Below are 24413 nucleotides of genomic sequence, written 5' to 3'. Positions count from 1 at the left end.
TCTGGCTTCTGGGTTTCTGTGTTCTGGTCTTTGACCAACATGGAGCCCAAAGGGAAAATGGCTAACAGGAAATAAGATGCAGGGCTAGCAAAATATTGCTGTGCTTGAAAGGTTATGAATAGGCCACACACACGTGGTGGCTAGGGCTTGAATAAAGTTGTTGCTTCCTGACGTCTAACTGTGAGTGAGTGATTTCACCTGGGCCTGGAACTCGCCGACTGCATGGAGGTTGCAAAGCCACGTGGACTGGGATGGCACGGAGAGAAATCCACCGCCATCCAGCCTCACCGTTAATTATTTCATGCTACACATATGGTCCTCTGAACCTGCCTGGAATAACTTCCGAGTGAGAGCCAGGAGAAACCCCTGAATACTGCCAGGTGTGGACCCAAGTCTAAAACAAAAAAATTTTTTTTCCTTGAAGAAGCCCGATAGTACTCAGAGCATAGATCAGGTTCTGTACTCAGGGATCATTCCTGGTGGAGCTCAGGGACTAGATGGGATACCGTGGGTTGAACCTAGATTGACTACATGTCAAGCAAGTGCCCTACCTTCTGTACTGTCACTCTGGCCCCATAGGAAACTTAACTATATGGGATGCCAGAGATCAAACCCAGGTCGACTATGTGCAAGGCAGACGCCCTCCACACTGTGCTATTTATTGCTCAGGCCCCAAGATCCTTTTTTTTTTTTTTTTTTTTTTTTTTGGTTTTTGGGCCACACCCGGCAGTGCTCAGGGGTTAAAGAAAATGCATTACTTATTTGACATAACTGATAATAATACATTTTTAGGAAGACCAAAAGCAACATGTTTTTCTTAAAATAAAAAATAGAAAGTTGGGGCCGGAGAGATAGCATGGAGGTAAGGCATTTGCTTTTCATGCAGAAGGACGGTGGTTCGAATCCCGGCATCCATATAGTCCCCTGAGCCTGCCAGGAGTGATTTCTGAGTGTGAAACCACGAATGATCCCGGATATGATCCAAAAAACCAAAAAAAAAAAAAAAAAGTTGAAAGAAAAACTAAAGAGATGGAAGAGAAAGGAGAGTATTTTTGAAAACTGTTGACTCACATTTAATTCAATGAAGCACCAGCAAAAAGTTTAATAAGTTCTTGTTAAAAAAAAAAAAAAGGATAGAGTTAAAAAAAATACAGCAATAATGGTGTAAGAGTAGCAAGTGCTGTTTTTTGGATAGGCCCAGCAAAATATGGGTAAAATGGGAAAAAAAAAAAGACTTGTCCTAAATACAAAGAGACTTTATCCCTGAAATTCTCTGGCATTAGAACGACTCTGGGCTCCAGGTATACTAGGTTGTCCAACCCCTTCGTCATTTTCTGTGGTGAAATTTTTTCACACATTACCGTATTTTCCGGCGTATAAGACGACCCCCTAATTTTGCAGTTAAAACAGGTTTAGGCCTATATTCGCTGTATCAGACAGAACATTCCTGTGCTGCAACTGTATGTACCACACTGAGCCACTCACAACAAGCAAAGGTTCAAAAGTTATACTGTAATAGACTTCCTCTCTGACTCTGGCCAATCTGAGCAGGCTTTTGACAGTGCAGATTCGGGTACAGAACATTGTCTAATTTGCATGCATAAAAAGCCTGCTTGGATTGGCTGAGTTAGAGAGGTGGTTCAAGCAGCCTTGTAGTGATTGGTCCCTTATCATAGGCACCTTTTCTGGCAATTCCCTGGTGGCATCAGTTAATCTCCCCCACTACATGAACCAAACAACACCCCATCCTCGGACCCTAGCACTGAACCACCAACACTTTAGCTGGGTTTTGCCAGAAGTTTTGCCAGAAGTGGCCCCCAGATCTCCTGAGTACTGTTTGGGAGCCCCCAAGAAAGAGATTTGGAAACTCTGCGGCCTGATTTTTTTTGTTTGTTTGTTTGTTTCATTTAACGGCATATTGAAACATTTTTCGGGATATACTCGGCGTATAAGACGACCCCCGATTTTCAGTTGACTTTTTTTTTTTTGTTTCAAAAGTTGTCTTATATGCCGGAAAATACGGTAGCTGTTGTTGTTGTCCGATTTCTGTGATTAAAGATTCTGGTTTCTGTGTTTCATCAAAGTCAGGATGTGGAGTATCCTCCAGTTTCACCTCACTATCAGATGCAAAGTATCCTGCCCTGCAAGCAAGTTGCTGCTGTCACTGAGTCATCTGGGTGTAAAGGGAACACTCCTGAAAGTCAATGCCAGGGTAGCGGTAGAGTCTCCCCCCGTTGGGGTTTGCCTCCTGGGGATGTTGTAGAAAGTTGTGGTTGTTTCTGTAGATGGTCAATGCTTCAGGGGTATATGGGCAATGAGCGGTGACCTTCAGGACTTCCAGCTCTTGAAGGATCTCTTTCCTTCCTGAAAGCTGGGAGTGTTTGCCACCATGGAGAATGGTGGCCTCCGCCATGCCAAAGGCCTTTTTTACCAGGCTTAGGGGGAGTGCGGGACTTGGGTCACTCCAGCACCCTTCTACCTCCTTTCTCCGGAACTCCAGGGCTTCCCCTGGGCCACATGCCTGGGCAAGCCAGTGAGGTGGGTCCCGACGAGGAGTTTAAAGGTTACCCACGTGCATGGGTAGTTCAGTGGTAGAATTCTCGCCTGCCACGCGGGAGGCCCGGGTTCAATTCCCGGCCCATGCAACTTTCCTTATGGGGCCGGGCGGTGGCGCTGGAGGTAAGGCGCTAGCCTAGGACGGACCGTGGTTCGATCCCCCGGCGTCCCATATGGTCCCCCAAGAAGCCAGGAGCAACTTCTGAGCACATAGCCAGGAGTAACCCCTGAGCGTCACAGGGTGTGGCCCCCCAAAAAAAGGTTACCCCAGTCTTTTCCCATTTCCCACCTGGCTCTGGATGGAGGGTCTGGGTGGGGGCTTTGAACTTCCAGGCTCCCAGCTCTTGAAAGATCTCTTCCCTTCCTGGGAGCTGGGAGTGTTTGCCACCATGGAGAATGGCAGGCCTCCGCCATGCCAAAGGCCTTTTTAACCAGCCTAGAAGGGGTGCAGAACTTGGGTCACCCCAGCACCTTTCCACCTTCTTCCTCCAGAGCTCGAGGGCTACCCCTGGGCCACACGCTTAGGATGGCCAGCGAGGTGGGTTCCACCGAGGAGTTTAAAGGGTATCTCAGGCTCTCCCCATTCTCCACCCAGCTCCAGAGGGAGGGTTTGGGTGGGGGTGGTGACCATTTTTCTTCTTCTTCTTTTTTATTTATTTATTTTTTTTGGTTTCTCGGGCCACACCCGTTTGATGCTCAAGGGTTACTCCTGGTTAAGCGCTCAGAAATTGCCCCTGGCATGGGGGGACCATATGGGATGCTGGGGGATCGAACCGCTGTCCTTCCTTGGCTAGCACTTGCAAGGCAGGCACCTTACCTCTAGTGCCACCTCACTGGCCCCCCATTTTTCTTTTAAAAGAAATGTTTCTACAACTGGGTTTCAGGGAAGAACTGAGAAGAATATTCTCTAGAAAGACCCTTGGGTGTGACTAACTGAGCCAGAGTGGAGGCCAGGACAATGGCTTGACTGTGTGTCTGTTTCTCCGGCCTCACTGGGGAAATGGCAGGAGAAGTACAGCGGGCGATGGCACCTGAGGAGTCTCATGACTTGCCACTACCCCTAGCACTCCATCTCTGGCCCTGGCAAAAGCAAGGTATCCCAGAGAAGCTGTAGGTGGGGTGCAGCCTTGGGTCTTCTCAAATGAAGGTGGAAGATCAGAAAACCAAGTTTCAGGGCCTGAGTAATAGCACAGCGATAGGGCATTTACCTTGCACGCTGCCGACCTGGGGCAGACCCGAGTTCGATCCCCAGCATCCCATGTGGTCCCCCAAGCCTGCCAGGAGCGATTTCTGAGTGCAGAGCCAGGAGTAACCCTAAGCACCACTGGATATGGCCCAAAAACAAAAAAAAAAAAGAGGGCCTGGAGAAATAGCACAGCGGTGTTTGCCTTGCAAGCAGCCGATCCAGGACCTAAGGTGGTTGGTTCAAATCCCGGTGTCCCATATGGTCCCCCATGCCTGCCAGGAGCTATTTCTGAGCAAACAGCCAGGAGTAACCCCTGAGCACCGCCGGGTGTGGCCCAAAAACCAAAAAAAAAAAAAAAAAAAAAGAAAACCGAGATTCCAGGCTGGAGTGATAGCACAGGTGGTAGAGCACTTGCCTTGCATGCAGCTGATCCAGGTTCAATTCCCAGCACCCCATATAGTCCCCTTGAGCATTGCCAGGAGTGATTTCTTTTTTTTTTTTTTTTTTGGTTTTTGGGCCACACCCGTTTGACGCTCAGGGGTTACTCCTGGCTATGAGCTCAGAAATCGCCCCTGGCTTGGGGAGACCATATGGGACGCCGGGGGATCGAACCGCGGTCCGTCCTACACTAGCGCTTGTAAGGCAGACACCTTACCTCTAGCGCCACCTTCCCGGCCCCAGCAGGAGTGATTTCTAAGTGTAGTAGTAACCTCTGAGTACTGCCCGGTGTCCCCATACATAAACACGCCAAAAAAATAAAGAAAAATCCAGGCTAAATCAGAAGTCACTGAGAAGGCTGTAAGCTCACTTGTGGGGTCCCCAGAGGAGAGGGCTTCCTCAAGAGATACTCCAAGTTCTGAGGGTCTCCACAGAGCAGCAGTGGGGTCCTTGGGAAGAGAGGGTAGAGGAAAACACTCAGATCCCAGACAGGCCCTTGGAAGAGGGTGTAGACCAATGGTCCTCAAACTACGGCCCTCGGGCCACATATTGTATTTATTCCCATTTTGTTTCTTCACTTCTAAATAAGATATATGCAGTGTGCATAGAAATTTGTTCATAATTTTTGTTTTTACTATAATCTGGCCCTCCAACAGTCTGAAGGACAGTGAACTGGCCCCCTGTTTAAAAAGTTTGAGGACCCCTGGTGTAGACAGAGGAATTATCTCAGGGAGCTTTCAGGCAGGGTGTTTCGGGGTGTTCTGGGTTCCAGAGTGAGAGCCCAGAATGGGGAGGGCTCCCCAGTGAGGAGACTGTAGTGTTCAGGGCACCCCTCAGAGACAATCATCCTTACACACCCAACAGGGATCCCCTTGGCCTATGAGCTCCCTCATCTCAGCCCTGCAGAATGTTCTGGATTCCTCTCTGCCTCCTCCCCACCCCAGAGTGGGGGTGCTTCAAAGATCAGCCTGGCATCTCCTCCCTGCTATTACCCATCAGCCTTATCCCTGCACAGGCATCCGGGGAACTCCAGGGCTGTGGGCCCACATCTCTGTCCCCAGCTCTGTCTGGTCCTGCCAGTTGCATTGGCCCCTGCTGTGTGCAACTATCACTGCCTCAGTCTTCTTAAAAGGACATTGAAAACCCCCCCAATTCCTATCTTGTGATGCATGAGACACTTCAAGCTGCTTTGGGGGTTTCCACAGACTAGTGGAGGTGTCTCCCCTCTTTGTTTTTATTTTTTAACTTTTTCCTTTTGGAGCCATGGCAGGGTTGAAGCTTAGGGTCTCTGACTCTCCCTCTCTGACTCTCCCTCTCTGTCTTTCTGTCTCTGTCTCTGTCTGTCTGTCTGTCTGTCTGTCTGTCTGTCTTTCTCTCTCTCTCTCTCTCTCTCACACACACACACACACACACACACACACACACACACACACACACACACACACACACACACATGGAATATACTCCCCCACGGAGTATATTCTGGCCTAAGTGAATTTTATTTATTTATTTTTTTTGGGGGGCCACACCCGGTAACGCTCAGGGGTCACTCCTGGCTATGAGCTCAGAAGTTGCTCCTGGCTTGGGGGACCATATGGGACGCCGGGGGATCGAACTGTGGTCCGTCCAAGTAGCGCAGGCAAGGCAGGCACCTTACCTCTTGCGCCACCGCCCGGCCCCCTAAGTGAATTTTAACCCTAACCTCCTGCCACTGGGAGGTCTGAGTCTCCTGAGGGCCTTGTGGAACCAAGCCCTTCTGGAGACTAGAGTCCCTGCTGCCACCCTTGGCTTTCCACCCCTCAGCTGTGTCTTTCTCTGACCAAGCTTCTGGGCACTCAAAGCCTGCTGGGTGGAATCTCCCTGCCCAGCTGACTCAGGCCAACTACCCTCAGAAAACTCTAGTTTCTATGGTGATAGACACCAGGAGCACAAAACAAGGTGCTCAGAGACACTTCCAGAGGCCCATCTCTACGGGCGTTGTCCACTCACCACTCCACCCTCATTTCCACAGCAGCTGAGGCAGAAAAGGTCAAGCTGGGCACACCAACATTTTTCTCTTATCTCCTTTTTTACCCCCAAATACCAAAGCTGTGCCTGGTTCTTTCCTGTTATCTCAGATTTCGGGGATGGTGGTACAGAGTATGGAGTGGGGTGGGCCCAGCATTTCAAACCTTAAAATGAGGCTCAGATATGATCCATCCTCAGACTCAAGTGCCTTCTTTTACCTTAAAATTCTTATTTGGGGGGCCAGAGAAATAGCATAGTGGTAATGTGTTTGCCTTGCATGCTGAAGGATAGTGGTTCGAATCCTAGCATCCCATATGGTCCCCTGAGCACTGTCGGGTATGAACCAAAACAAAAAACAAAGCAAAACAAAAAATAAAATTCTTATTTGGGACTGGAGCAATAGTACAGTGGAGAGGACCCTTGCCTTGCACGAGGCTGACCCTCATTCCATCCCTGGCATCACATCTGGTCCACTGAGCACCACCGGGAATGATCCCTGAGCAACCCCATGTGTGGATTCCCTCTCCCCTCCACACACAAAAAATACAAGTCTTGGGGCCGGGCGGTGGTGCTAAAGGTAAGGTGCCTGCCTTGCCTGCGCTAGCCTTGGACGGACTGCGGTTTGATCCCCTGGTATCCCATATGGTCCCCCAAGCCAGGAGCAACTTCTGAGCACATAGCCAGGAGTAACCCCTGAGCATTACCGGGTGTGGCCCAAAAACAAAAAAAAATACAAGTCTTATTTAATAAGGAAACTGATTTTTATTTCCCTAGTCAAATCCTTTTTCTGGGCAAACAGAGATGAACCACTTAGTTTCTGAGACCTAGGGATATCCTGGGAGAAAGAACTCAAACCCTGAGTTTCAGGCAGCACCAACAGACTAACTCACATCCAGGTAGAATCTTAAATTGCAGGGTGCAGAGCCTGTGGTCCCCCAGCTGAGCCAGGCATAGCTACCCACTGCCACAGACAGATGAGATACTGGCAGAAGCAGAGTTGCTAGAGGAGATAGTCAGCCACACAATCTTCGACTGGGCAAACAACATGTAATCTGTTCACAGAACAGACGGCACACGGGGCTGGTGCACATGCTTGGCTTGTAGCAACCGAGTTTTGTCTCAGTACCACCGGGAGTGACAAGTCCCCCAAAACGCACATAATAATATGGGGCTGTTAGGCAGAATAGATTCAATTTAAGCCCTGCTCTGTGCTAAGGGTAAACAAAAGAAAGTCAGTTCTTACCAGAAAAAGCAAGAGTGAGGTCACTATAAATAGAAAAAGGCCAAAAAGCAAAGTGAAAGTTGCACTCTATAGGAGCATCCATAAAATTTGTTTAGAATCAATTCAGTTAGTACTGGCCTTGTCAACAACCTGCTTCATGATGGATTCGTTGTGTATGCATGTGTGTATGTGCACATACCGTATTTATGCTGCCCTTTATTAACTGGTAACTATGAGTGTCACAAGGTGGAGGCCTGCCAGCTTTCTTCTCCAAGTCACCCACATACCTCACCCCACATGTAGTCCACACAGAGATGGGAGGAGGACATGCTCCACCAACCATGCCCAAGTGCTGGGGTGCAGAATTCCTTCCACGGGTGGGACCCAGAAAGTCTCACCATCTTCTCGCTGCCACTGAGCTCAGAGTTCGTAGGATCCCTTTGGGTGTCCCTGCACCACTGTCTGCAGTGCTTGTAGACTAGACCGGGTGTTGGTCTCTGGATCTGCGCAGGCTCCGGGTGTGGTGTGGTGTGTTGAGAGCACGTCTGGAAACCACTGCCTGCTGAGACAAATTCCACAAATCCTAGAGGCTTGGAGAGCTGAGCTCTTCCCACCACCTCAGTCGGTGGCTGCACCGCCATGGGGCCTCTAAGGACTGCACTGGCTAGAGGATTATGAATGGCAGGCCAGGACCAACCTGGAAGAAATTGTTTTGGGAAAGTTCACCTCCTTGTTCACAGTGGGTGTTAGGGTGTCCAGGGCAATCTGTCCTCCTGAGATAGCCTCTGTCTGCCTGCACAGACATTTCTTGTGTGGTTTTACACCCCAGTGAAAGTGGACAAGAAACTCAGAAAAGACGTTCTTGCCAAGTGGCGCCAGAGAGTTGGCAGTTGACATTGCCAATAGAGAGCTGCTGCTTGCTTGCGTCTGTGTCCTCCCTCTCCTCGCTCCCCAACACCTTCTCTGACACCTCTTTTTTTTTGGGCCACACCCGGCCGTGCTCAGGGGTTACTCCTGGCTTTCTGCTCAGAAATAGCTCCTGGCAGGCACAGGGGACCATATGGGACACCGGGATTCAAACACTCGGGGGTTTCTCCTGGCTATGTGCTTAGAAATCACTCCTGACGGGGCCAGAGAGATAGCATGGAGGTGGGGCATTTGCCTTTCATGCAGAAGGTCATCGGTTCAAATCCCGGAGTCCCATATGGTCCCCCGTGCCTGCCAGGAGCAATTTCTGAGCATGAAGCCAGGAGTAACCCCTGAGCACTGCCGGGTGTGACCCAAAAACCACAAAAAAAAAAAAAAAAAAAAAAGAAATCACTCCTGACTTGGGAGACCATATGGGACGCCAGAGGATCAAACCATGATCCATTTAGGTCAGCGCTTGCAAGGTAAATGCCTTACTGCTGCGCCATCACTCTGGCCCCTGAAGCACCTAAGTTTTTGTTTGCTTTGTGGGGGGGGGGTGTCTTATCATAGTGTCCCTCAGGGGTTCTGCCTAGAGGGTATGTGCTCCAGCCCTTTGAGCCACCTTGAAAAAGGGGCTCCCACTTTACTCCATTTGCCTTCTTCCCCTTACAATCAGTGCCTTCCTCAGCTAAGAGCTCTCCACCACACCCAGAACTGGCATCCTCACTGCTGGCTTTTATAACAACCCCATTTGGCTAGACACTTCTGTGCCATCGTGGAGAGCAGGGTGCCAGGATTATGCACCCCACTCCAAGGTTGCAAAACTAAAGATGTTTCCAGACACTACTTAATGGCCCCTAGAAAGCATTCACTGTTGGTTGAGAACCAGTGGCCTGAATCGACATGGCTAAGCCGTTCTCCTGGTTCCCTTCGAAGAACTTTCCAGTGCCAGCCTTTCCCATTAGCACTAGGTCCATGGTCCATGGACCATTGTTTTTGCCATTTGTAGGTGCAAGGAAAAGATCAAACTTAGGTGTGACTATTCTGTGATCTCAGTTCCATTTGTTGGAAATGGGAGGCTTTCACTCATTGAATTGCTTTGTTACTACATCACCCTTTTTTTGGTTGCCTAGTTGTTATTTTGTCTAGGAACCACACCCATTGACGCTCAGGGGTTACTCCTGGCTATGTGCTCAGAAATCGTTCCTGGCTTGGGGGGACCATATGGGACACCGGGGGATCAAACTGAGGTCGGTCCATCCTAGGCTAGCACTTGCAAGGTAGACTCCTAACCTCTAGCACCACCGCTCCAGCCTCAGCTAGTTGTTATTTTGTGCTCAGGGCTTAATCTCTTCTCAAGGATCACTCCTAGCAGACTTGGGGGTGGGGGGATCATATGGGATGCCTGGGATTGAACTAAGGTCAGCTGCATACAAGGCAAACATGCTACACACTGTACTGTCACTCCTGGCCCACATCACCATTTTTTAATGGTCATAAATAGTAAATTTGATGGTCAACACATCATCAGCACAACAAAGTTGTGTCCACTAGATCTATGTGTCTGTTTCTGTACACGACATCATCTTATAATGACTGTAACCTGCTAGCAGATTTGGAAATATGATTCCTTTGGCTTTTTCTTCCTTTTCACAATTGTTAGAAGTTCACATTGAAGGTAGTTGTTCCTCTGGGCGGGTTTACTTTAGCTGTCTGCTGCTCTCTGCTTCCCATTTCTTGCTCCTCTGGATTACTCTCATGTGCTTCTGGAACAGTGGAAAGACTGGGCCCTGAGGTGATCCTATTTCTGTTCCTGTTCTGTGCTCTGGTCACCAGTTAGGCTACAGCTATTTTTATTTTATTTTATTTTATTTTTGGTTTTTGGGTCACATCCAGCAGCGCTCAGGGGTTACTCCTGGCTCTACACTCAGAAATCGCTCCTGGCAGGTTCAGGAGACCATATGGGATGCTGGGATTCAAACTAATGTCCTTCTGCATGCAAGGCAAACACTCTGCCTCAATGCTATCTTTCTGGCCCCTACAGCTATTTTTATTCTCAACCATGTGTGATAGACTTTTAAAGCAGTTTGGGGGAAAAAGAGATCTGTGGCCAACCATAGTCACCATTTCCAGCTCTCCGCTCTTTCCTGTGCAGTTATGCTCTGGCATTTCCCTGGAGCACTCTTGGTAGTTCAGATCTTTTGACAGAAAATTTCCCCCCTTTTAAATGGGGGGAGGGGATATCACTCAATGGTGCTCAGAGTTCACTCCTGGCTCTGTACTCCTGTCAGTGCTCAGGAACCATATGGGATACCTGAAATTGCACCCTGGTTGGCCATGTGCAAGGCAAGCACCTTACCCTCTGTACTCTCTTCAGCCCCTCTCCTTTTTTTTTTTTATTTTTGTTTTTTGGGCCACACCCAGTGGGGCTCAGGAAATTGCTCCTGGCAGGCAAAGGGGACCATATAGGATGCTGGGATTTGAACCACTGTCCTCCTGGATTGGCTGCATGCAAGGCAAACGCCCTACTACTGTGCTATATTTCTGGCCCCATCCCTCTCCCCATTTTTAACATCTGAAACTCTGTTGAATTTACCTGTCCTCTTGTCAAAGATCTTTACCGCTGCTCCCCCTTCATTCTGCTGCTGTTGCCCTGGATAGACTTGTGCATGCATGACAGACATGGCTCGCATGTGCAAGCTGGGTGCTTCCACCCATGGTTAACTCTGATGCTTACAGGGATTTGTTTGCCCATCCACTTTGGGTGCTTGTACAGTCAGTTGTGATTCTTGCCAGGTGGCGCTCATATTTTCTTTGTTTTCTTTGGTTGTAGTGCTTGCACAGGTGTGTGCTGGAGGCCACACTGAGGGGCCCGCACACTGGATGTGGTGCCTGGGGGGAAATCTCAGACAGCAGAGCTGCCAGGAGTGTCACAATATGTGTTACAGCATTGGCTGTTGTTGAACTCAGCCTGCTGCTTTCTTTTTTGTTGTTGTTGTTTTTTTGTTTTTGGGCCACACCCAGCGGTGCTCAGGGGTTACTCCTGGCTGTCTGCTCAAAAATGTCTCCTGGCAGGCACGGGGGACCATATGGGACACTGGGATTTGAACCAACCACCTTTGTTCCTGGATCGGCTGCTTGCAAGGCAAACGCTGTTGTGCTATCTCTCCGGGCCCCAGCCTGCTGCTTTCTAGGCTGGGACTGCTGACCCTCAAGGCTCACAGTTCCTTGCCATCATTTCTGAATTCCATTGGGCGTTGACCTCTGTAAGTAGTTACTCCTCTCTTGCTTTTTGAGTTTTGTTTTTGTTTTGAAGCACACCAAGCTGTGCTCAGGGTTTACTCCTGGCTCACCAGTCAGAGATCACTCCTGGCCGTTCTTGAAGGACTATATAGGATGCTGGGAATCAAACTTGGGTCAGCTATGCAAAATTCAGTGCCCTACCTCCTGTATTTACAGCTTCAGCCCCTCTGTCATTTTGCAAGCATTCACACCCACCCCAGTTCTGTGGTTCTGTAGTCTAGTCTTCCAGTGTGCCAGCGTGAGTTGACTGTTCATTTCCCTTGTTTGATGAGTTGGCTGTTGGCAATTTGGTGAAGATTGATCTCTGTGAGTTTTCTTTGTAGAGTTTTTGTGAGTGTGTGTGTGTGTGTGGTTTTTGGGTCACACCTGGCAGTGCTCAGGGGTTACTCCTGGCTCCATGCTCAGAAATTGCTCCTGGCAGGCACGGGGGACCATATGGGACGCTGGGATTTAAACCGATGACCTTCTGCATGAAAGGCAAATGCCTTACCTCCATGCTATCTCTCCGGCCCCCTTTGTAGAGTTTTTTATGCTTCCTTGGCCCATAGGTGACAATTTTTCCATAGAATATGAGTTGAAGGGGGAGGTGCACTGTGTGCCTGGAAGAGATATGGAGGATTGGGAATGAGGTCAGGGAGGGATTAAACCAGGACCTTAGCTTTGTCTTGAGAGAAAAAGAAGTTAAAAGGGAAGAAAGGATGCCCTTTTTCCATTAAGTGACCCTCAGGCCACCTTGCTAAGCAGTGACAGAGCTCTGTGTCTAGGCCTAGGGACTGAGCTGAGGGCCTACTGGACCAAGAAGAAGCCTGTAGCTTCTGGAATTTTCAGGTTGAAGGGACATTTGGTTGTGTGGAGGTGTTTTTTGTTTTTGTTTTTGTTTTTTTTTTTTTGGTTTGTTCAGTTGGTTGGTTTCTGGGCCACCCCAGTGGCACTTGAGTTGCTTCTGTTTCTGTGCTCAGAAATCATTCCTAGCAAGCTCTGGGGACCATATGGGAGACCAAGATGGAACCTATGTCAGCTGCATGCGAGGAAAATGCCTACCCGCTGTGATGTCGCTCCAGCCTTGGTTAAGGGGGCAATTGAACCCAGCTAAACTTCTCCTTGCTCTTCTACACCCAGCATGGTGTACTCGTACTAGCCTGTCCTGAGTGTATGTGGGCCAAATGCAGGATTCAACTCACAACCTCCCTCTTGTGAGGCATATGCTTCTCACCACTAAAGCCCCACTTCTTCTCCCCAACTCTTCAACCCCTACCATGGTTTTGGTTTTGGTTTTGGGGCTACACGTAGTCATTTCCATGTCTTACTGATGACCATGCTCAGAAATCACTTTTAACAGGACTCAAGGGACCATATGTGGTTCTGAGGTTGAAAGCCAGGCTAGCCATGAGTAAGTCAAGTGCTCTGGTTGAAAGTACAGTAGTTTCAGACATTAAATATTCAAACATCAATCCCACCACCAATGTGAACTTCAAAGTGACACAACACAACAGTGGGCCAGACTGGCCAGTATAGAGATGGCCAAGGGCTGCCTGGCCAGATAGAGTGCCGGGGATAGCCAGTTAAAGGGGGGCAGGAGCCAGACTGTTCCCACTCAGCTGTCTGCTGTCACATGGCAGTTTTCCCAGAAGTTCTCATTGAGGGCTGTACCCCACACCTAAGGAGCTGAGAAACTTGGTCCCTCACCCTCTCAAATCCCCTTTGCTGAGAGCTTCTGTGGTTCCCTTGAGGGCTGGTCCAGCCTACCTGTCCTAACAATGATTCTTTTTTTTTTGGGGGGGGTCACACCCTGCGGCACTAAGGGGTTACTCCTAGTTCTGCGCTCAGAAATCACTCCTGGTAGGCTTGGGTTGACCATATGGGACGCTAGATCTGAATCATCCATCCAGAATCAGCTGCATGCAAGGTTAAGCGCCCTACTTCTGTGCTATCTCTTCAACCCCACGATGGTTCTTCTTTATGCCCTTAGAGCTGGCATCATGGGAGCATCCCTGTGCCCACCGGTGTGACTCCATGCTAGCGGTGGGCACTTGTGAGCATCGTGCTCAGTCCAACTTAGACACACAGTTGTGGTCTGTGGATCCTTTGAGCTCCCATCTCCACAGCACCCTACTAATAACCCTGTTTAGAATGATTCGGGTTCACACTGTCCTTTGGCCATCTCCCGCCCCAACTTTCTGCACTCTTACTGGGGGAAGGAATATTTGGAGGTGGTTCTGGAGATAGACACAAGCTAGGCGCTTTCAGCACCACTGAGCTACCTCCTGGCCTCTCCACTTCCCCCGGTACCGCCTCCCACACACCCTGATGCTTTACTTTCTCACAGACTTGGCCACTGCCCCTTTGGGCTGGTTTCGGCCAAGCCTTCTGGGAGCAGTGAACCAATGTAGTGGCCCAGAGGAGTAGAGAAGTGAAAGAGGGGTTCCAGCTAGAGCTGGGAGCTAAGAGAGCTGGTGCTTCTGCAAAGGGGACCAGCATTGCAATATTCCTGACGGCCTGCCTGCCACAGCTCAATTGAGGTCAGAGGGGAAAATTGCAGGAAGGATACCCCCATCCCATTCCAGCTAACCTGGGGGCACCTCACTCCTCCATAGCCCCCCTCCAATTGGGGGCCAATTCTAAAGGGCGAGACTTTCAATGCAGCCTTCTGAGAAGGTGTCTCAAATTTAAAAGCTGCTGGAGTCCTACAATGGCCCAGTGGGAAGCACACGGATCCCTTTCCCGCCCTGTGTAAACCGCCTCAATACATTCTGCTCCCGACTTTATCTCCGCCAGCATCTGCGTTTTCAAATGCATTTAGTAGTCAACCTTCGTTTTGTTTTCAAGCCAGCAGCTTAGGATCTGGTTTGTCTGGAGTATTACGTATCTAAAACCTCCAGTTAAGCATCTTGTCGTGTCAGAGGTGGCTGAGCCCCGCAGGGAAGCCTCTCGCATTGGAACATCCATGAGGCCATGGGCCCCTTTCCCAGGGTGGCCTTTATTTCCCCCAAGTAATGGGTTATTCCGAGCACAGCCCTTGTAATCTGATGCACTCGGCTTGGGGACATAAAGAGCAGTAATTTTAGTCAAATTCCTCCCCACAATGGCATCTTAAACCCACCCTTGCCAGGCATTTTTCTCCCCAGAGCATTTCCTTCTTCGCCACCTCACATCTCTAAGTCTGTCTCCCAGTACCAAGACCACATGGGCAGAACCCAGGGGATTGGAGTCATGCTACCCCAACAAAGGGGACTGTGGGAAACTGGTGGAGGTGACTCAGGGGAGGCCACAACAGGGAGGCCTCCATGCAGAGTTCTGCTTTGTTTTTGGTGGGGGATCACACCCAGCAATGCTCAGGGGTTACTCCAGGCTTTGCTCTCAGGAATCATTTCTGGTGGTACTCGAGGGAGAGGAGCAGGGGGGGAAACCACATGAGATCAAACCCCAGTTGGCCATGTACAAAACAAGTGCCCTAACCACTGCACTCTCTCTATAGTCTCTATACAGAGTGTCTGATGTTGGTCTTACCCAGGCCCATCCAGTGGAGAAGCTGGCAGACTGAGTCCTAGGCTGCCAGTTTGAGCTTTAAGTGACACTCAGGTTGGGGACCAGGCTGGGAGGAATGGAGGTGGGTGACCTGAAAGGATAGGATACCCATAGCCCATTTCTGGGCTACACTCATCTCCACAAGTTGATATGTCCTTATGCTTTTTTGGTTTTTTGGGTCACACCTGGCAGTGTTCAGAGGCTACTCCAGGCTCTACGTTCAAAAATCGCTCCTAGCAGGCTCGGGGGACCATATGGGATGCTGTGATTCGAACCACCATCCTTCTGTATGCAAGGCAAATGCTTACCTCCATGCTATCTCTCTGGCCCTTCCTTATGCTTTTTAATCCACTAGCACCTGCCAAGTGTCAGGCACTGTGGCCGGCAGGCTCTCTGCCTGGGTTTCCAGCCACATCTAAAGGCTTCTGTTGCCTCTCCTCCCCCAGAGTCCTGGAAACAGAAGGGGAAAGTGCTTCAGCCTGGCCCTGCGGCTCCTTCGACTCCTGTCCTTGATTTCTTAAGTCCCTGACTACCATGCCTCATTCTGCTCCTCAGTGATGTCAGTGTTGTCAGGAAACAGATGGACTGGTGTTTGTGTGTGGGTGGGTAGGGGGGTGAGTCGAAGGGTCTGGCTTGGTCCCCAGCACCACCGACTCCCTATGGCCCCCTTCAGCAGCACCTGCAGGAGAAGTAGGACAGAGGCGTGATTGTAGCCTCCTTGGACAGGACTTTTCACAGCCAAGGAGCCTAAGAAAATGCTCAGTGCTCAGAGCCAGCGAGTGGATGGATGGAGAACAATGATTTATTACACCACCAGGCACAGCATGCTTTGCATCAGAAAAACTGAACCCCACCAAATTCAAACAAGCTTTTTTTCTTTTCTTTTCTTTTCTTTTTTTTTTTTTTTTTTTAGGTTGTTTTGTTTTGTTTAGGGGCCACACCTGACAGTGCAAAGGGATTATTTCTAGCGCTGAGCTCAAGGATCACTCTTGGGAGGCCAGAGCGATATAGCACAGTGGTAGGGCATTTGCCTTGCATGCGTCCAACACCAGACAGAGCCCAGTTTAATTCCCAGCATCTCATATGGTCCCCTGCCAGGAGCGATTTCTGAGTGCAGAGCCAGGAGTAATCCCTGAGCACCGCCGGGTGTGACCCCAAAAAAAAAAAAAAAAAAAAAGAAAGATCACTTCTGGCCAGGGATAGCCTGGGTCGGTCCTGTGCAAAACAAGTGTTGTACTATCTTGCTGAGACTGTCCAAGAATGGCTCTGCGTTCTGTGAGCACCACTTGAGAGGCCCCCAAATAAATAAGCCCACAAAGGAATAAGATCATTTTAGTGGGATATTTAAGAGGTTTTTTTGGTTTGGAGGAAACATTTAGCAATGCTCAGGGGTCACTCCTGCAGAGGTTGGGGGCCCCGGTGATTCCAGGGTTCAAGCGTGGGCCTTCTGTTGGCAAACCCAGCACGTCAGCTCCCAAGGCTTTAACTTAGCTTCAAAACTGCATTTTCATGTGCTTGTGCTTGAACATAAAGTACATCACACTTGGCCCTTTCCCTCCCTTTGCTGCCACTGCCGCCATATATGGGATCCATGCCGTGGCTGGGGAGTTTGCACACATGCTTATGGGAACATATTTCTTAGTTGCGGAGCTTGTGGGGTGGGGAGCAGCTTGTGGTTGGGGGGCGGGTGCAGCGCATCCTCCGGCCTGGAGCTCTTAGCATGGGCTGGTGGCAGCCAATTGTCTAAACAGCAGCCTCACCAGGACAGTACTTGGCTCATGTAGGCAGCATTGGGTCAAACTTGCAGCCTCACACCTGCCTCTGAGCGAGCCCCAGGCACCCTTATTTTAGTGCCACAATGGAACCATGGGGCCCTTTCATGCAAGAAGTAGAGCTGGGGCAGAGCTAATAGACCAGCCCTGAGCGAGTCACATTTCACTTGCACTTGAGACTATGTGAGGGGGCTCTGATTGGAGATGGGGGTGTCACTTGGTTTGCCTGGTACTGTCTGACGTTCGTCCTCAGTGTTGGGGTAAAGAGGCTTTGGCTCCCCGGACCAAGGATCCCCTTGTGGATTTCTCATGGAAATGGAATGTGCCGTTTGTTTTGTTTCTCGAGAGCTCCCGTTCAGTGTTGGCCAGGAAGTGGCGTATCACTGATCCCTCCGAGAAACTGAGATCCAGATGCCCTTTCTGATGGTGGGGGTGGGGGCTCCCTAGAAAAGGAATGAAATAGTACCTGCCGCCTGGAGTCCGAGGCAACTCTGTGCCCACGGGGCCCACCTTCTGAGGTCTTGGGAGCCCTCCAATGCTTCCTGTTCGTGGACAGGCATTTGCTGCAGACAGACCCCTATTTAACCTCAGTTTCCACACCACAAAAATAGGTAGAAGTTGAGGTTGCGGTTCAGGGCAGGGCTTACATGTGGGAGACTTGGTTTCTACCCCTGGGAGAAGCAGGGAGGGAAGGAAGAGGGGGGCTTGTCTGGCCCCAAGAGGCCTCTGGTTGAAGGCGTGGATTTGGAGGTGAGGCCTGAGAGAGGAGTGATCCTCGTGGTCTTGGAGAATCGGGAAGTTTCGTAGATGGAGTGGGGCTTTGGTCGCCCTTAGGGCTCAGCCCAAGCAGTTCTGGTCACTGGCAGCTTCTCCCAGCTCCTCACTTACGAGCTGCCCTTGGCAATCACCTAAAATGAGCTAGGCCCCTTTCCTTATGCCAGTCCGTTGGGCTTAACTTGTAGAATGCTGATCTTCCCAGATCTTGGGAAAACAGATTCAGAGATGAAACTCAGCAGAGCAGCCATCATGGGACCTCAAAGCCTGCTCTCAGGAGCCTAGGCATCTTTCCCAGCCCAGCCAGTATGTGTATACCCACTTGGTCCTTTCCTGCTGGGAACTGGCCAGCTCCTGCATCCCCCGCCTCACTCACCTGTGCCCCCCCTACCCTGCACGCCAGGCAGCTGGAGGTCTGGGAGACTTCATCATCATCAGGCATGCAGCCTGGGAACAGTCTCAGAGGGATGGGACCAAGCCCAGGGCCTCAGAATGAGGCTGTTAGCGCTGACTGTTTGGTTGGCTTGTTGGTTGGTTGGTTTGTGGTGGTTGTTTTTTGCCTTTGCTTATTTGTTGGTGGTGGTGTTTTGGGTTTTTGGTGCTACATCCAGTGGTGGTCAGGAGTTACTCTTGGCTCTGTGCTCAGAAATTACTCCTGACCTACCTTGGAGGAATCATATGGAATGCCTGGGATCTAACCACGGTTGACCCATGCAAGGCAAATGCCCTACCTACTGTGTTATCACTCCAGCCTATGGCTTTGTGTTTAGAACATCAGAAGCCATGTTGTTCTGAGAACATCCCTCACAGAAATGAACAGGTCTCGGCCTACAGTGGCTGGAAATGATCAGGCTACAAATGTGTTTCCTGCCCTCACCACACCCCATATGTGGGAGACCTCGGATCAGTTCCTGGCACTGCAAAAGAAAAAGTCAATCAAGAGAAACATGAACTGAAAAATCCTCTGTGCCCTTTGCCCAGTTCCGCCCCAGGGTCACTTCTTGCCAAGTTGGTAGCTTGATATCACAAGTAGGATATGACCATCAAAGCAGCCAAGACCCAGCAGAGTGTTAGCACCCAGCATCCACAATTCAATCATTCCAGCACCAATCCCACCATCAGTGTCCCTATCTCCTACCCGCCACTACCTGCCCCCTTAGCAAGCCCAGAAGAATTTACTTTATATTGTTTCTTACTACATAGAGCTCAGAGTAGTGTTGCTGAAGTCATTGTCTAAGGATTTACTGAGCTAGTTGGTGCTGATTGAGGATATAAACTTCTTTATTTAAACACTGTGGTTTCTCATGTTGCTCAATGTACAGTTATTTCTGGCATTCAGTGTTCCAGCACCAGTCCCACCACCATTGTCCCAAATTCCCCATCTTCCACCAAGCCTGCCCCTTATCAAGTGTGAATAATTCATATTTTTTGTTACAACTAAATGGTAAATTTATCCCCAAAAACCTCCTTCAAAAAAATGTTTGTGAGGGGCCGGGCGGTGGCGCTGGAGGTAAGGTGCCTGCCTTGCCTGCGCTAGCCTAGGACGGATTGCGGTTCGATCCCCCGGCATCTCATATGGTCCCCCAAGAAGCCAGGAGCAACTTCTGAGTGCATAGCCAGGAGTAACCCCTGAGCATCACAGGGTGTGGCCCAAAAACCAAAAAAAAAAAAAAAAAAAAAAAGTTTGTTGTGAAAATTGTCTTCTCTCACAATGGGGTCCACTACGTTATTGTCTGAAAGTTTACCAAGTTGTTTGTTGCTAGTTGCGCATTCTGTCGGTAATTTCACACCTGATTTGGTGCATTTCCACTGAGGTGTCGGTATTGAAGAATGTTTAGCCCTATCTGCCCTTTTACGCAGAGCATCAGGCTCCAAGGCTTTCTTTGTCTTCACTGTGAAGGGTCAAGGGGCAGTCTCTGAGTCCGGGGTTTCACCCCCACCCAATTTGTGTCCACAGTACCTCACAGCTTTCCCTCTTCAGCTTCCCTATGTGTATCTCACAAGTCTCTGGGTCACACTGAGTGGGTAGAGAATGGGAAAAGGGGTTTGACCCTTCCTGCCTTCCCAGAACAGGACCCCTCAACTCACCTGGCTGACACAAATGTGTGCACAGGAGAGCCGGAGGTCTCCACTCCAAGCGCAGCCCCCAGCATGCATCTAGTTCTTTCTGCTTCTTTGCTACCTGTTTCCACAGTGTAATGAGAAGTTCACTGGGAGTTGGGTTGAGGTTTCATTATCCCACAGTTCCCAGAAGGGAGGGAATTCCCAATCCCCCTATTCAGCAGAGATAGGGAGGATAGTTCCAATAGAATCGACCCTCAGGGCCCGGAGAGATAGCACAGTGGTGTTTGCCTTGCAAGCAGCCGATCCAGGACCAAAGGTGGTTGGTTCAAATCCCGGTGTCCCATATGGTCCCCCGTGCCTGCCAGGAGCTATTTCTGAGCAGACAGCCAGCAGTAACCCCTGAGCACCGCTGGGTGTGGCCCAAAAACAAAAACAAAAACAAAAAAAAAGAATTAATCCTCAGTAAATAATCCACACAGACAAGATGATAAAAAGAAGCAAGAAGGTCGAACACAAAGCAGTTTACCAACTAACTAGTCAGCAGCTCCAATTCAGGAGCTAGCCAGCTGGTAGCAAAAGGCTCTGTCCTCCCAGCCTTGGCTAGTATTTATTCAGATCCAAACAGCACCCTAAAAGGCATTTGCTTTGCATGCAGAAGGACGGTGGTTCGAATTCCAGCATCCCATATGGTACCCCCAGCCTGCCAGATGCGTCTTCTAAGCGCAGAGCCAGGAGTAATTCCTGAGTGCCGCCAGGTGTAATCCAAAACCAATAAATAAATAAATAAATAAATAAATAAATAAATAAATAAAATAAAATAAAACTAAAGGGGGCCGAAGAGATAGTATGGAGGCAAGGTTTTTGCCTTGCATTCAGAGGACAGTGGTTCGAATCCCGGCATCCCATATGGTCCCCCAGCCTGCCAAGAGTGATTTCTGAGCTTAGAGCCAAGAGTAACCCCTGAGTACCATTTTTTTGGGTGTGACCCAAAAAAACAAACAAACAAAAATAAAAACTAAAACTAAAACTACCTTGCTTTGAGTTTGGAGCTATAGCACACAGACAACCCAGTTTGATCCCCAGTATCCCATATGGTTCCCTTGAGTTCCCAAGGAGTGAGCCCTGAGTGCAGAGCCAGAAATAACCTCTGAGAAAAGCTAAGTGTGGCCCCCAAACAAACAAAAAACTACATTGCTGGGGTCCGGAGAGATAGCACAGCGGTGTTTGCCTTGCAAGCAGCCGATCCAGGACCAGAGGTGGTTGGTTCGAATCCCGGTGTCCCATATGGTCCCGCGTGCCTGCCAGGAGCTATTTCTGAGCAAACAGCCAGGAGTAACCCCTGAGCAACGCCGGGTGTGGCCCAAAAAAAAACAAAACAAAACAAAACTACATTGCTTCACTAAAAAAAAAAAAAAAAAAAAAACCAAGAAAAAAGAACTTGTTGGGCGCCTGGATTTACAAACAGACCAGGAGCCCCAGAAGCCCCCAGGTGTGGTAGGGCCGAGACCTTTGCTTCTCATGACAGGAGTGTGGTAGGGGATGGGGGAATCCCCAGGACTGGGCCCCCAGCGATCACCCTGGTGTCTTTGGAACAGGAGGACCACGACACCATGGAACCCGACCTGGACAAGGACGAGCTGATCCAGCCCCAGCTTGGAGAGCTTGTGGGGGAAAAGCTACTGACCACAGAGTACCTGGGCGTGAGTACCTCTGCACAAGTACCTGGGTTGGCTATGAAGTACCTGGGTCAGGAGTGGGAGGAGCAGGATCTCCCAAAAAAGGGGATCAGAGAGTCCGAAAAGAACCAGAGAAAGCTGTGCCACTGAAGACAGAAGAGGCATTTTTGGGGGCCAGACACCCCAGAGGCCTGTGGAATTGTGTCCGCTGTCAGCTCCAGGGTATGGCCCCAGTAGATGGGAGGACATGGGCAGAGTGCAGGTCCATGGTGCTCCTGGTGTGAACAGACAGTATGTGAGGCTGCTCAAGGTCTGAGCAGGGGATGCAGCAGAGCTACAACAACAAAATAAGCAAGATGGAGAGCACTGGGGCTACAGTTGGCAATGCAGATTGCTACTAGTTACTAGTACAGAGTACTCATTGGTGGGACTGACTGCTAGTGGTGCAGATAGCTAGTTATGGTGAGGCCCTGAAGAGCTTCATGTAAAGCACCCAGATAGTTCCTCATCACAAGCATCCCCAAACCCCCGTACTCTTCTTGGGCCACACAGTCTGTGATCCCATCTGATTCTAGACGCTCCATGGACATGTGGGCATCTCATTACTGTGAGGCAAAACAGATTACAAGGGGTTAGCACAGTAGTATAGTGGGCAGAGAAAAGGGTGTGAGGTGGCATACCCAAGCCAAGGACCCCAGGTTTTGGTGGCACCTGGGACATTGTTTGATGCCTGCTGAAAACATTCCCTCAGTTCTTTCAGCTCATGTTCGGGCAGTCTTATGCCATGGCTGCTTCCCAGCCTCTGTGAACCCTCCCTCCCGCCTCAGGGTACATGCTGCTCGTAACCCTTTACCCGGAGAGGTGGCCGAGGCCGAGGAACTCAGACACTGCTCACTTATCCTTCCAGAGCAGGGCTGTGGACTTGATCAGTGGGGAGTGTTGGGAGTGAGAGGGCCCCTGGGAATCCTTTTTCCAACCATGCTCCCATCCATGCTTCTGAAGCAGGAGTCAGGCCATGAGATCCATGCTACCTGAGTGGAACTCAGGGTTCATGGGGTCTCTCTGGGACAGAGGCACTGGCCAAGGTGTTGGATACTGAAAAAGCCCTGGAAACCACTCCCATGAATAGTGTGAGGGGCTGCAAGAGGTAGATTCTATTTTATTTTAAGCAGAAGAGGAAAAGAATCCCCTCAACTTCCAAGCTGTGCTCTTAGATCTTTGTTTCCTTCCCAGACTTTGGGATTTTTTTTCTTTTTCTTTTTTTTTTTTTTTTTTTTTTTTGGTTTTTCGGGCCACACCCATTTGATGCTCAGGGGTTACTCCTGGCTAAACACTCAGAAATAGCCCCTGGCTTGGGGGGACCATATGGGACATCAGGGGATCGAACTGCGGTCCTTCCTTGGCTAGCGCTTGCAAGGCAGAAACCTTACCTCTTGCGCCACCTCACTGGCCCCATGAGACTTTGGGGTTTTCAAGTCGTACTTCACCCAGCACAATGGATGAAGCCAGTGCCCATCCATTGGTGCAGAAAACACTGTCAGTCCTGCAGGAGGACCCCATTCGCAGCCCTCCAGCATCCCTAGTCCTCTCTTTTTGTTTGCTACCAGCATCTTTTCTTTTCTCACTACTAATACAAAATTCCAATCATCACTGAAAAGTCAGAAGTCAACCAGCCACCCCAAAAGGCTATATCTCTGCAGAACCTCTGCCACCACGCTCCTCCTAGGCTCCCGGTTCCCTTTATCAGGATGCAGCAGAGCTGCCAGGAGTGGAATTGGCCTTAGCTTCCCACTGATAATCCTGAGGAAGAGTCAGATCACCCCTGGGGTTCTTACCTCCACCTGCCTCTCGGGTTTGGGGAATTTCTGGCTGACTTAGCAGGAAGGCCCTTCTCTACATTAAAGAAACACAGAAGCAGGTGTAAAGGGAGTGCTTGTCTTAGAACAAAAAAAGGAAGCACTGTCTAGTTCAAATGCAAGAATTGGTAGATACCACCAAGAAAATGCAGGGTTTTTTTTTTGGGGGGGTGTCACACCCGGCAGTGCTCAGGGGTTACTCCTGATTCCACGCTCAGAAAACACTCCTGGCAGGCTCGGGGGACCATATGGGATGCCGAGATTTGAACCAATGACCTTCTGCATGAAAGGAAAACGCCTTACCTTCATGCTATCTCTCCGGCCTTGAAAATGCAGGTTTTTATCACCAAATTTTGTGCCCCCAAATCTATTCACATCAGGCCTTGGGCCCTCCATTCCCTGGGAGCTGGGCCAGTGTTTTCCAGAGAGAAAAGATCAGTTTTTCCTGATCAAATTCTCTTTCTTCCTCTCGGTATTTGTGTGTGTGTATTTGGGTCATACCCAAACTGGGTTCAGAGGTTACTCCTGGCTCTGCACTCAGGAATCACCCCTGGCAGTGTTTGGGGGACCAAGTGGGATGCTTGGAATAAAATCCGAATCAGCTTTATACAAGGAAAGCACCCTACCTGCTCTTCAGCCCTTGGTTCTTCTTATCTTTTTGTTTTGTTTTTTTGGCCACATCAAGTAGCACTCAGGGGTTACTCCTGGCTTTGCACTCAGAAATCACTCCTGGAAGGCTCAGAGGATCTGGGAATCAAACACTAGGACTCATTAATTTATATTAAGAAAACACTGAGGGGCTGGAGAGATAGCATGGAGGTAAGGCATTTGCCTTTCATGCAGGAGGTCATCGGTTCGAATCCCAGCGTCCCATATGGTCCCCCGTGCCTGCCAGAAGCAATTTCTGAGCCTGGAGCCAGGAATAACCCCTGAGCACTGCCGGGTGTGACCCAAAAACCACAAAAAAAAAAAAAAAAAAAAAAAGAAAACACTGAGTCCATCCCAGTTTGGCTTCATGAAAGTCAAATGCCCTGCCTCTGTGCTATCACTCCTGCCTCTGTTTCTTCTTAACAGAAATTGTTCTGATCTCACAGTTAGTTTGGTTAATACCAAAATCAAAATTGG

General features: G+C 49.7%; 1 protein-coding gene and 1 non-coding gene across 2 annotated transcripts in view; both read left to right on the top strand.

Annotated features, from left to right (window-relative positions):
• The window catches only part of ARMC9 (armadillo repeat containing 9), an 88592-nt gene that overhangs the window by 48995 nt on the left and 15184 nt on the right, over nt 1-24413 (top strand). Inside the window, exon 20 of the mRNA XM_049769356.1 lies at nt 21355-21456. Coding sequence (XP_049625313.1) covers nt 21355-21456 — 102 coding nt within the window. The remainder of the gene's footprint in view (nt 1-21354; nt 21457-24413) is intronic.
• TRNAG-GCC (transfer RNA glycine (anticodon GCC)) lies at nt 2575-2645 on the top strand. The gene has a single exon. It is a non-coding gene; the product is annotated as a tRNA-Gly (tRNA).

This window comes from Suncus etruscus, chromosome 2 (genome assembly GCF_024139225.1).
Source record: "Suncus etruscus isolate mSunEtr1 chromosome 2, mSunEtr1.pri.cur, whole genome shotgun sequence".
NCBI lineage: Eukaryota > Metazoa > Chordata > Mammalia > Eulipotyphla > Soricidae > Suncus > Suncus etruscus.
The sequence above is the reverse complement of the archived record's forward strand: the minus strand, read 5'-3'. Positions and strand labels throughout refer to the sequence as shown.